The following is a 12,436-nucleotide window of genomic DNA, read 5'->3' as shown; positions in this document are numbered from 1 at the left end:
AGCTGTCATGATACTGAGGCAACCATTTTAGAGTCTGCCTGCTATTATCAGACAAATACTTTTCTCTCTGTGAAGACTGATTTGTAAAAATGTGATTTCCAACCCCACTGCACATTTTTTCCCTTTGCTTAACTCATGTGAAGCTAAGCAAATAAAGTCTTGCAGATTGCCTTTTAAAAGCAACTCTTTTATCCTACTTATACAGCTAAATTATGTTGAATACATATTGGAAACATTTGTTCAACATATCAAACTCCACATATTGACCGAAAAGCAAAAGGGTCTGCTACAAACGTTGGCCTATGGTAGATCCTTAAGAGAAATCCATATTAGTTTTCCCATTTTATAGACTCAACTTAAGCAAACTTAATCATGATGTATTCAGGTACGCTCGGCATCACAGCTGTTTAGACAAGACATTTCAGCCTATCCATTTTGCGGAAAAAAATGAATGAATAAGTGATGAATAAGAATTCAAACATTGCTTTGCTGATATAACATTGTTCTGTGTTCTCTGTCTCTTTGGTCTTCCTTTCTATATTGCTCTTCTAGTTTTTGCTTTTCAGAATCCATACTGTACAAGTTGCAATCTGCACTTCTGATCTGCTCAAACTGACTGAAATCTGCAACATATTTCCCATTCTGAGAGACAGAAATCACAGGCATAAACTCATAACCCCAGAAGATCTCCTCTGGAATGTACGAGGTTCGGCTCTGGCAAACAGCACTTGTTGACTCAACTGTGGCATTCAAAAGGACAACAAGTTCAAAATCTTTTTCTTTTAGGTTTTGGGGTGTAAGATCTCTCAAAGGACTATTCTCATCCAATATATGGTAAAAAGTCAAAGGTAATATCAAGAAAGGACTTTCAGATGAAGAATCAACATGAAATTTGACAGTAACTTGGTTAAGCAGGATCCGCTCTCCTTCTTTGGTTTCATAGGTCTGCAGAAGCTTTCCAGATAGCTGGCATTGAATCAGAAGGCTCTTTCTCATATTTGCCACTCGGATCACCAGGCAAAGATGTCCATTGTGTTTGGTGATGACAGCACAATGACTGAATTTAATGGTCTCAGCCCGCTTTTTAGGTCTGGCAATTTTGGCTAGGAAGGTACCGGTGATGAAGATTTCAATCAAAGTTGTGATGACCAGTTGAGCAACTAGGAGGAAAATGGCATGAGGGCACTCCTCAGTGATAAAACGAAAGCCATAACCAATGGTTGTTTGGGACTCCAAAGAAAAGAGAAATGCTCCAGTTAGGGAGTCTACATTCATGACACAGGGGACATGTTTGCGTGAGTATTTGTTTCCTTCCAGGTCTCCATGAATAAATGCAATGGCATAGTAAAGGACTCCAAAAAGAAACCAAGTCATTACAAAAGTAGCTACAAACAAAGTAAGTTTATATCTCCACTTCATGTCAATAACTGTGGTCCACAGATCCTGAAGATAAAGCAAGTAAATACCATCCACCTTATCAATCCTGACATTGCTGTGGCCACTTTTGGACATCACACGAGGTTTGCATTTCTTCAGTTTAGCACCAATGGCCTCATTTACTAGAGGGCTTTGTGACATTTTGATCTGTGTAGCTTCCATTGTCAGTGTCTCAGACCTAAAAAGTGAGGGGAAAATGGTTAGTTAAGAAAACATTATAACCAGCATAATAAATAGATTCCATATTAAAATCATTGAAGGATTATGATTCTGTTACATTTATACAGTCAGAAAGCGACTAGATTTTAAAGTTGTCAGAAGGAGCGTGAAATGTTGTACCAAGCAGAAAATAATCTTCCTGATTTCCACATCAATATTAATGGTCTATCTAGAAAATAATTGTATCACATCTTGTCTTTCTTGTACTATAATGCTTCTCAAATATAGCATGTATGGCAACAAATGAAACACAGGCATGCAGGAGAATGGCCTTTCATCAAAACTAGAACTGTTTAACTTGATCCCTCCAAACCAGACTTGGACTTATGCCATCCCTGGAAACACTGGCAAAAATATTTTTAAACAACGATTTTGAGAGTGATTTTCACAAATTAAATAATTATTTCTAGCTCTTCATTGAACATGCAACTGTGTTCGAGAGACAGGAAAACAAACAGTCTCATGGATGCAGAGACACATTTGGGAAAGAAATATCTGCACCTGAAAACTCTTCAAAGCTTTTACATCATGTGCCTCTCCCATTTCAAAGTGGAAAGCTGGAGGTAATTCACAAATACAGCTTTATAGCATTTGGGCCCAGGCAAAAGCAACCACAGAAGACAATGGACCACAACATTCTCCACATTTGTTTACTGTGTATCCCAGTCCAGTCCAGATGGAGATTAAGTGTGCCTACATCCCGGACCGAACAAAGCAGAGAGCAAGGGAAGAGCCTGCCTTTGCCAGCTCGAAGAGACAAAAAAAGAGTTTCCAGGATCAGACAGTGGTTACGTAGTGCAAGGCCAGAGCAAGTTAACAGGAGTTTCCAATAACAAAACTTCCTGCTCTTAAAAAAAAGAAAAGCTCCCCAACTTGCATCCTTTGTAGTCTGCTGCTTTGTGCAGCTAGTATTGTTTTGTTCCATTGTTTGGCTTCAAGAGAGTGCTTTAATAAGTGATTCATTTTTATGAACCACAGGAAAAAAAATACTTCTCCCTTGTAACTACTTAAAAGATCATTTCTGGAAACCAAAGGCGGACTTGTAGTAGAGATGTGTGCCAGCTGAGGATAGCAATGTAATTATTCATGATTGTAACTTTCCTGTTTTGTCAGTAGAAGAATATTTATGTTTACACCCATGACTGAGTAACTACTGGCAGGATGAAGGTAAATTACATTTTAGTCTCATTTTCTTCAGCAGCTACAACTATAAAGGCTGAACTCCTTTCTTCTAAGGTTTACTTCGTTGAGGGATCCCAGTGCATTAAAAAAAAATAGTGCGCATACACTGCACAACATATCTGGACAGTGAACAGGAAAAAGAAATTACAAAACCTTGAGTGATCTGAACAACAGCAATAGAAAGCGGGAGCATATCAGTGGGGGTGGCAACCCATTCACAAATGCTTTTTAGACAAGCTAAAAGGTTAGAAATAGAACTAAGGAAATGGACCCAAACAACATGCAGAACTAACAACATGCAGATTCCTGTAGGGAAAACCATCGACCATCAGGAGGAAAAAATGCATGGCTTGGTAAATCAAGAAGATCCGCAGCTGATCACACTCTGGGCGAGAAATGATACTCATATTTTTAAACCCAATGGAGAGCAGGTTGATATGGAATGTTTAACCTCCCCCCAGTGATGACTTCTCCTTATGCTTCTACAACCTGTGTAAATTGTACATGCTCTTCGATGCACAAACGGAACTCCTATGTCTGTGATCTATCCAGTCACTAGGCAGGAGCAGCAGATTCCTTTGTGTGGAAAATCCCTTAGGAATGGAAACTCCACATGTCCACCAGAGCCTCTGAACCCAGAAGAAATGTTGGCTTGGGATGCCTGGTTACACACAGGGACAAGTCCTTTAGCTAAGTCTGAGCCCAAGCCAATTATCTGCATTTCTTTTCTCACAGAAATTGTGTTAGCGCAGGGACCACTGTCTCCTGTTTATTTATTTTTTTTATTATTATTTTTTATAAATTTTATTTATATAATTGAAGGGGTACAGGAAAAAAAGGGAGGGATTAAGAATTATGAGCATAAAAACAAAACAATAATAAAAAATAAGCTCAATTGTATATTAAGAGACATTCTCTATACTAAGATAAAACTGTTACATAATGTCATTCTATTACTGCTTATATTAATATTTATTATATGAAGGTCTAAAGTTGCATTACAATTGTGTATAACAAATTGAATATTACATAACCATCATGTTACATTCAATTAACTGGAATTCATATAGGTATAGAATGACATCCACTTATCATGGAATTGCTCTGTAGATTCAGTAGATTTTAAATTAATCTCGAAAGTCATCTTAGCCATACTAGCATATTCCAATAGTTTTTCTTTCCAGTCTTCTATTTCGGGTATGTGGGTTTGTTTCCAAGTTCTTGCAAGAACCGTTCTGGCTGCGGTAGTAGCATATTTAAAAACGTCCTGAAATTTCGAAGGTAAGTTAGATGGCACTATACTGAGTAGATAAAATTTGGGATCAAATGTTAACTTAATATTTAACATTAACTGAATTTCTTGATGGATTCTTTTCCAATATGTTTGTATCTTTGAACATGTCCACCAGACATGAAAATAGGAACCATCAGTGTCTTGGCATTTCCAACAGGCACCTTTTTTTCCAGGGGTAGTCATCTGGGAAAGCATATTAGGACTCAAATACCATCTATAAAATGTTTTATACCAGTTTTCTTTCACTTCTTGAGAGACGGTGTATTTCATTTCGGAGGTACAAAGTTTTTCCCATAAATCCATATTAATCATTTCTCCAAAATTTTGCATCCATTTTATCATGTTGATTTTCACTTGTTCGCCTTCTGTTTCATATTTCAAAAGAAGCTTGTAGATTTTTCCTAATAAGTGTGCCCTGTCTCCTGTTTAAACACTCTGGATTGCCTACTCATAAGTAAATCCATAAATGACAAGGGCTTGAAAGTTGCAAGTGGAATCTTTTCTTACAAGCATGATCCTCCTTGTATAGACAGCTTTCGCTGCTTATTTACTAGTTAAAATATTTCTATCTCATCTGTTCAAGGAGGTGCCGAGAGATTCACAAAAGAGTGGGGAGACAGCCAGGGAATGTTTCCTCTTCTGGAGTTCAGTTCTTGGACAGGAAGTCCCTTGTTAGGATCAGCTTGTAAAGAAGAATTACAGCCTCGAGAGCCAGCACAGTGCACTGATTTGAGTGTCAGAATAGGATACGGGATACCCAGGTTCCAAACCCCACTTTGCCATGGGTGACCTTGGGCCAATTACTTTCTCTCCTAACATACCTCTCAGTATTATTGTTGCGAGGATAAAATGGAGGAGGGGAAATTATTTTTGTAAGCCGCATTGGGTCTCATAGGGAAGAAAAGTGCAGTATAAATCTAAATAAATACATTAAAATTGAAATTGCAGTCTATAAACGTCCCTCTCCAGAAAGAGGTACTTGCAAGGACAGCTCCAGCCAGCTTGCTCCCTGAATTGTTGCATGCACCTGCTCAGCAGTAAGCACTTTAAGCCAAAAATTAGCTTGGAACAGTATACTTCATATAACATTATGTCCACAAATCTTGGGGTAGAGATGGAGAAACTTCTCATCACTAAACATGGAGCCGTGATTAGGGACAAAACCTTATCTCTATTAAACACCAGGTTTAAGTAACAGCTTTCACCCAGAAATTCCAGCTGTCTGGACACCCCCCGCAATAATGATTGGAAGATGGAAAGTCTGAATCAGGCAGAAGAAGGGAGCTGTGCTTCAAAATCTTATGAATCCATAGAAGCAGCACTTTTGGGAACTCTGGTGAAGATTATGTCAAGGCACCTGGAACCCATGTCCCACTTTATCTCCATCTTCCCTCCATCTTTTTCCATTAATTTGCACAGGTATTTCCTTAGTTCTTTTTCTGTCCCCATCTGTTACTTTGACATACACATACAACTCTTGCTTGCATCAGAATTTCTTAAATCTTGCCACCATTGTTATCATATTTTCTATTTCTTTTCTGTTTGATATTTGCAATTATTTTTTAAAAAAAACTAACATAGAAGGGGGGATAAACCCATTAAAGATGTGTGCCTTTAATAACACGAACCTTTCAACTGGAAGGAAGCTGCACAACTGAGGAGTAGCCAACAAGAATACTTCTGGATGTGCCTTTCATGGGTTGTTATTTTGATCCCAAATGTTCTCAGGCACTCCTAAGAGATCTAACTGGGACACAGAAGTAGTCTGAGGGGCTCAAAGCCTTTTAGAGCTTTATCATTTCACATCAGCCTACATTCATCTGTGAATAAACTTAAAGAACAGTTGTGAATCTCCAAGAGAGTGCTATTTTCCTCCCTGTATTGCTCCTCAGGTGGAACTGCTTCAGGGTATCTCTTCCAAAGAGCCAGAGTTAACATGTAAGTCTTATCCCTGCATGACCTATGAGTATGAAAGACCTTGCTTTCACCTTTTCAATTGCTTTTTGCCTCCTGCCATCTTTCATTTTCTCACTTATACTTTCAGGCAGTGTCTCCTCTGTTGTCAGTGTTATACAGCAAATAATTTCTGGATATTGACCTTAGACTATTGAATAAGTATTAGAATAGTATCTCACCCAGTCCTTGGTACCTTCCTCTCTCCATTTGTGTTCTTTATTAGGAAGCATTCATGTGCCAGTTAGTCACTTCCTTTCATCTCCTGGAATGGATCCCATCCGATCCTGGCCTTTCCTCCCTGACTTCCTGCATGCTGTTTCCTCCATCATTTCTCTTCTCGTGTGATCCTGAATTTCTGTTGTTCATATCTTTACAACCCAGAGAAATTCGCGTTGGATTCTTTAGGCTGAATAACTTCCCCTTTGTTCTCTGCTGTGCTTGTCAAATGAATAGGTAGTTGCCAGGCTTGGTGTGCTGCATCAGATCAGTGGTCACTCTCTTTCAGTATTCTAGCCCACACCAGCTGCACCAGAGGAAAAGACCCTGAGGCAGGCAGTGAGTTTATCCTGAAAGGCAATCCTCATCACCCCCCTCCTTCTTCCCAGATTGACTGACTTGTGCCTGGAACCATGAAAGATTGCATTCTTTCCAAACCTCTGCTTTGTTTATTCCAATATTCGCTGTTGTAACGCTGGATATTCCAGTTACTCCTATAAATATGCAATCCATTTTTCTAGTCTTTTCATTCAGTGACACATGGTGGGCCAATGTGTTCCCCAGCCTGATTTTGAGTAGAGATGGAAAAGATTTCCTTGTGCCAGATTAGCATCTTCCTCCTTTTGTTGCTGACAAGCAATCTCTTATTCTTGTGCTAGGACACAGACTGAAAGGAAACGATGGGCCTGCCTTGTCCCTATCCCTCTCCTACAGTGGTAAGATAATTCACAGTGGGTTGCCGTGTTAGTCTGTTTGCAGTAGTCAAAAAGGGCAAGAGTCCAGTAGCACCTTAAAGACTAACAAAAATATTTTCTGGTAGGGTAGGAGCTTTCGTGAAGAAGTGAGCTGTGGCTCACGAAAGCTCCTACCCTACCAGAAAATATTTTTGTTAGTCTTTAAGGTGCTACTGGACTCTTGCCCTTTTTGACTACTACAATGGTAAGAGTAACTGCTTGTAGGAAAAGTTTCAGGGAAAACAGTGGAGTTAGAGTGGCAGACAGAGAGATCCAGTAGATCAGGAAGACCAGCTGGGAGGCTGGGAGGTGACTGAAATGGATTGGGGTTGTTTGAGGATAGACCTTATGTGTGTAAAATCAGAGTGAGCTGGTAGCAGCGCATGCAAGGGATCTCCCTCCCCCCCCTCTGTGTTGTGTGTGTGTGTGTGTGTGTGTGTGTGTGTGTGTGTGTGTGTGTGTGAGAGAGAGAGAGAGAGAGAGAGAGAGAGAGAGAGAGAGAGAGAGAGAAGGGGGTGTTGCCATGAAAAGCCTCTATTTTGAGCGGCAATCCTTTCTGATGGTGGGGGGAACTGAAGCAGGGCCCTTGATGTTCATCTTATCATGATGACGAGCTTCAGTATTTTGAATATGAACATTTGAATCCACCTTATCCTCATTCATACCATGGGTTCATCTAGCTCAGTATTGTCTACTCTGGTAATAGCTTTCCAGGGTCTCTGGCAGAGAAAAGACTTTCCATAATTTCTTTCTGAGATCTTTTAAAATAGCTTTAAATACCCTTCTTATTTAAAACAGACATGATTTCTTCCTTACTGCTTTATAAACATCTTCCAAGTATCCCTACATAAAGTACTAAAAGATTTCTATTTAATAGTTCACTCATTTGCATCCCCTACTGGCTATCAAAGAATGTCTATATATTTACACTCAGAGATTTATAAAACAATATCTGATACTTACACATGAAAGATTTATGTGCAAAGCATGAAGTCAACCCAATAGGTTTATGGCACATAGCCTACAATCATAAACCATTTATGTTATGAGACAAATGCATTGATTTCAGTTAGGTTTGCTTGTGGGTAAGAACTTTAGGATCACAGCCATAATCAATTCAACATGGACAGGCTTGCTACAACTACTGTTGTAGATCAGTACTGTTGTAGATCAACAAGTCTTAAATAAAATAAAGCCAGCAGGCTTTATTTTATTTAAGACTTTATTGATCTAGATATTTTTATAACAGGAATCAAATTCATCTTGAAATAAAAAACTGTAGTAGCTTCCACATCTGCTATTAACTTTTAATAACAGCAATTAAAAAAATGCTATTGGAAGAGACAAACAGTTCATGCAAAGACCCCTCCCCCCTCCCCAACCCTGCTGTGTTTAGACTTTTCTTATGAATGACATTTTCGGACTTACAAAACACTCAGAACATTTTTGCATCTCTCTTGCCGTGTTATGATGTCCACATTCATTGAATTCAACCACCTCCACAGCTAGAGCTCCAAAGCAGAAATCAGTGATTCGCCCCCTCCCTCTCACCCTTGCTCCAGTTTATGCTGTGTGAATATTACCTGCCTCTTGAAGACAGTAAGTTTTTATACAGACATCTGCTCATCAAAGGGCTTAACGTTCCATTCTTTTTCAAAAACATATTTTATTAACAGATATAGACACAATCACAATTCACAAACACAGGAACACATAAATATATAAAGCAAAGAAAAAAAGGGAAAAAAGTGAAACTATAAATACAGCACTATTGGTCGAGGGCTTAATATTTGTTGCAAATTCTTGTAAATACACACACACACACATTATATATATATATAAACTTTTTCCTTTTCCTTTTGATTACAGGTATAAAAGGAATACAATAGCACAGGTGTTTAATACATTTAAAAATGAAAAGAAGAGGAAGGGTCATTATAACTTGAATTTATCTTCTAGCATCCTTGAAATGGTTTAGATGCATGTTGAATTTCTTTCTGGTTTGTGTATGAGATGAAATCATGCCACATTTCATAAAAATCCAATATATTAGCTTTGCCTTTAATAACTCTAAGTTGATGTGTCAATTTTTCTGCCATAGCTATTTGCCACAATTCTGAATACCAAGAACGTAACGTTAAGAATCCTGCCATTTTCCAATATCTTGCTATAACCTCCGGGCGGCCATTAACATAAACACTATTAATCCTTTAGTTATTAATTTTTGGTTATTCTCCCCCCCCCCCCATATTGATAGCAGGGCCAATGCAGATGTGACATGAATGTTTTGATGCATAATATTTGAAATTTCTGCAAAGATTTTCCCCAAAAATTGTGATACTAAAAGGCATGTCTGCCACATATGAATATAATTGTCTGGTTGTTTGCACTTTTTCCAATATTCCAGGGTGTGTACATTTCTTATTCTTGCCAGGTGCATCAGAGTGATATACTATCTGTGTAGTAATTCAAAAAAGAGTCTGTTAGACCTCCCCTATCCGGCATTGTGGGCACTGTGCTGGCATGAGGGGAAGCTGATGTCCCCGAGGGTGGTCGGACGGCTGAATTCTCAGGGCGACCGGGTGCAGGCGGATTTGGCGAAGGAGGCAAGGGGGGGGTGCAGTCGGGCCGACTGGCATGGTCAGGCTTGGAGTTTCCCCCCCTTGCGAAGGCTGTGGTGGGAGCCAGGCTTGCGATCGAGTTTGGACTGCTAGAGTGGGCAGCAAACCTCTTTGAGCAGAAGTGAACAGGGATTCTGTGGGGCGTTCAACCTTGGTTGGGTATTAGGGAAGTCTGGATAGAGCATCAGCCAGGACATTCTGCTTCCCGGGTACATGTTTCAATACAAAACGGAACTGAGCAAAGAAGTCCGCCCAGCGTACCTGTTTCGCGGACAGTTTATGGGCCCCCGTGAGCGCCTCCAGGTTTTTGTGATTGCTCCACACCTCAAAAGGACTTTAGAACCTTCCAAAAACTGTCTCCACACCGTGAGGGCATGGTGGATGGCAGCCGCTTCTTTTAGCCAGATCGGCCAGTTGAGCTGAGACTGCGCAAACATCTTAAAGAAGTAAGCGCACGGATGCAAAAGACCGTCCCTCCCTCGCTGCAGAAGCGCACCCCCCATTGCCATGTCCGAGGCGTCCACCTGGACTATAAACATCTGTTCAGGATCAGGGTGTTTTAACACTGGTTCAGAGATAAACAGTCGTTTGAGAGTATCAAAAGCGAGTTGGGACTGGGGGGTCCAATTGATTTTAGCCGAAGGCAATGCGGCGGCACTTCCTTTTCCCTTAGTCTTAAGGAGATCAGTGATGGGGAGTGCGACTTGAGCGAAGTTGGGGGTGAACCCGCTGTAGAAGTTAGCGCACCCAAGAAATTGCTGAACCTGCTTGCGGGTTGAGGGTGGTTCCCAACTGGTTACAGACTGCACCTTTTCAGGGTCCATAGTGAGACCGTGGTGTGAAATTATATAGCCCAAGAAGGTCAATAGTTTTTGGTGAAATTCGCACTTGGAAACCTTAGCATAGAGCTGATTGCCTCTGAGACGTTGCAATACTTCCCTCACCAGGGCAACGTGTTCGTCCATAGTTTTAGAGTAAATGAGAATATCATCCAAATAAACCACCACTCCTCTATACAACAAGTCATGTAGGATCTCATTAATGAATTGCATTAAGACCCCTGGGGCCCCTTTTAATCCAAAAGGCATCACTAAGAATTCATACATGCCAAAGCAACTGGAAAAGGCTGTTAGAGGTACATCGCCTTCCCGAATCCTGATTCTGTAATAGGCTGCCACCAAGTCTAATTTAGTAAAGATACGCCCCTCCTTTAATTGTCCCAAGAGATCCGAGATCAGAGGAATGGGATAGGCATTGGACTGGGTGACTGCATTGAGTTTTCGAAAGTGATCGTATAGTGAGCATGTCCCGGAAAAGTTACAGGCTGTGGGACTGCTGATTACAATATGCATTTTGGTGGCTGCTTTGGAGAAGCAGAGATTTGCTGCTTTCGGGATGCTTGTGTACGAAGACAATCGTCTGCGTTGTGGGTGGGAAGGTGAACATCTCCCCCACTTCTCCGCCAGTCCAAGAAGCCAGCACCGTGTTTGCATACGAGAGAATGGGGAGGGGGGAGGCTGGAGGAAGAGACAGAGAGAGAGAGAGAGAGAAGTAGAAAATGCCAAGTCTCAGTTTTCACAGACATAAAGGGTTTTCCGAGGCAGAAAAGGGGGGAGATGTTCACCTTCCCACCCACAACGCAGACGATGTGGCGGCCCGGACGGCTTTACAGTTTGTGGGACTGACCTCGGCCACGGTTGGTGGGGGATGAGAAACTGCCTAAGAGTAAGATTTATCCCATGAGCGCTTCCGAACGTACCGTGCTACGTGAATTCTTGGAGTCAATTCTTTGACTCGGGGTTTCATCCGATCGTCTACCACCCCTTCTTTGGCCCCTGCTTTCTTTGTGCACAAGAAAACGGGGGACTTGCACGGTACGTTCGGAAGCGCTCATGGGATAAATCTTACTCTTAGGCAGTTTCTCATCCCCCACCAACCGTGGCCGAGGTCAGTCCCACAAACTGTAAAGCCGTCCGGGCCGCCACATCTTGTGCCTCCTTCAGGCACACATTAGGATCGGGCACGGTTGATCTTGGGACCTCCTCCTCCTGCATTCCCCTCCATGGGGGAGCAGCACACAGGGCGGATCGGGGCCGCTGCCAACTCCTGTAAAGTTAATCCTGCTAACAAACTGGTCAAAGTTGCTAAATCTTCCTGCACCAGCCGAACATCCTCCAACAAACTATCCAGCGTTCGGAGGTCGTGCTGAGCACCTCAGTCTGCGTCGGGGGTCGTCCAGGGGGTCGTTTCAGCAAGGCGACGCCACTGAACTCGAATAAGTACAACTAGGCGATTAATCTCCGCATCCATCCGCAGCACCTCAGCAAGAATGTCATTCAGCAGAGTAGGGTCGTCGGGGAATTCGTCCGACGGTCCCAACGGAAGGTACCAAGGTTCAGGACCCTCCAGGGCTCCAGCCACAGGCAACTCACTCGGAGAGCTCGTGCCCTGCTCCAATCCGAGATCCCAACAATCCCTCCAGGGCTCCAGCCAGGCAGGTAAAAGGTAGAGAGGGATTCGTGCCAAAATGTGAGCACTTGTCCCTGTGGTAATCCCACAAACAACATCCACAGATGAGTAGTCCAAAAGAGAGTTGATTTATTAGAAAACCTACAGGTATACAGAGCTAACAGGTAAATTGGCACGAATGAGAACTAAAGGCATGGCCTAAGGCCTATATGGAGAAGCACTGGTCATATCAGATAGTGGTGGCAGCCATGGCAACCCCCCCCCCTACGAGAGCAGTTCCCACAGGAAAGGAATTTGGCAGTTACCAG

General features: G+C 41.7%; 1 protein-coding gene across 1 annotated transcript in view; it reads right to left on the bottom strand.

Moving 5' to 3' along the window:
* Positions 1 to 464: 464 nt before the first annotated feature.
* The window catches only part of KCNJ15 (potassium inwardly rectifying channel subfamily J member 15), a 30,099-nt gene continuing 18,127 nt past the window's right edge, over positions 465 to 12,436 (bottom strand). Inside the window, exon 2 of the mRNA XM_056858431.1 lies at positions 465 to 1,615. Coding sequence (XP_056714409.1) covers positions 475 to 1,599 — 1,125 coding nt within the window. The 5' untranslated portion in view covers positions 1,600 to 1,615 and the 3' untranslated portion in view covers positions 465 to 474. The remainder of the gene's footprint in view (positions 1,616 to 12,436) is intronic.

Source organism: Euleptes europaea, chromosome 12, assembly GCF_029931775.1.
Source record: "Euleptes europaea isolate rEulEur1 chromosome 12, rEulEur1.hap1, whole genome shotgun sequence".
Lineage (NCBI taxonomy): Eukaryota > Metazoa > Chordata > Lepidosauria > Squamata > Sphaerodactylidae > Euleptes > Euleptes europaea.
The sequence above is the reverse complement of the archived record's forward strand: the minus strand, read 5'-3'. Positions and strand labels throughout refer to the sequence as shown.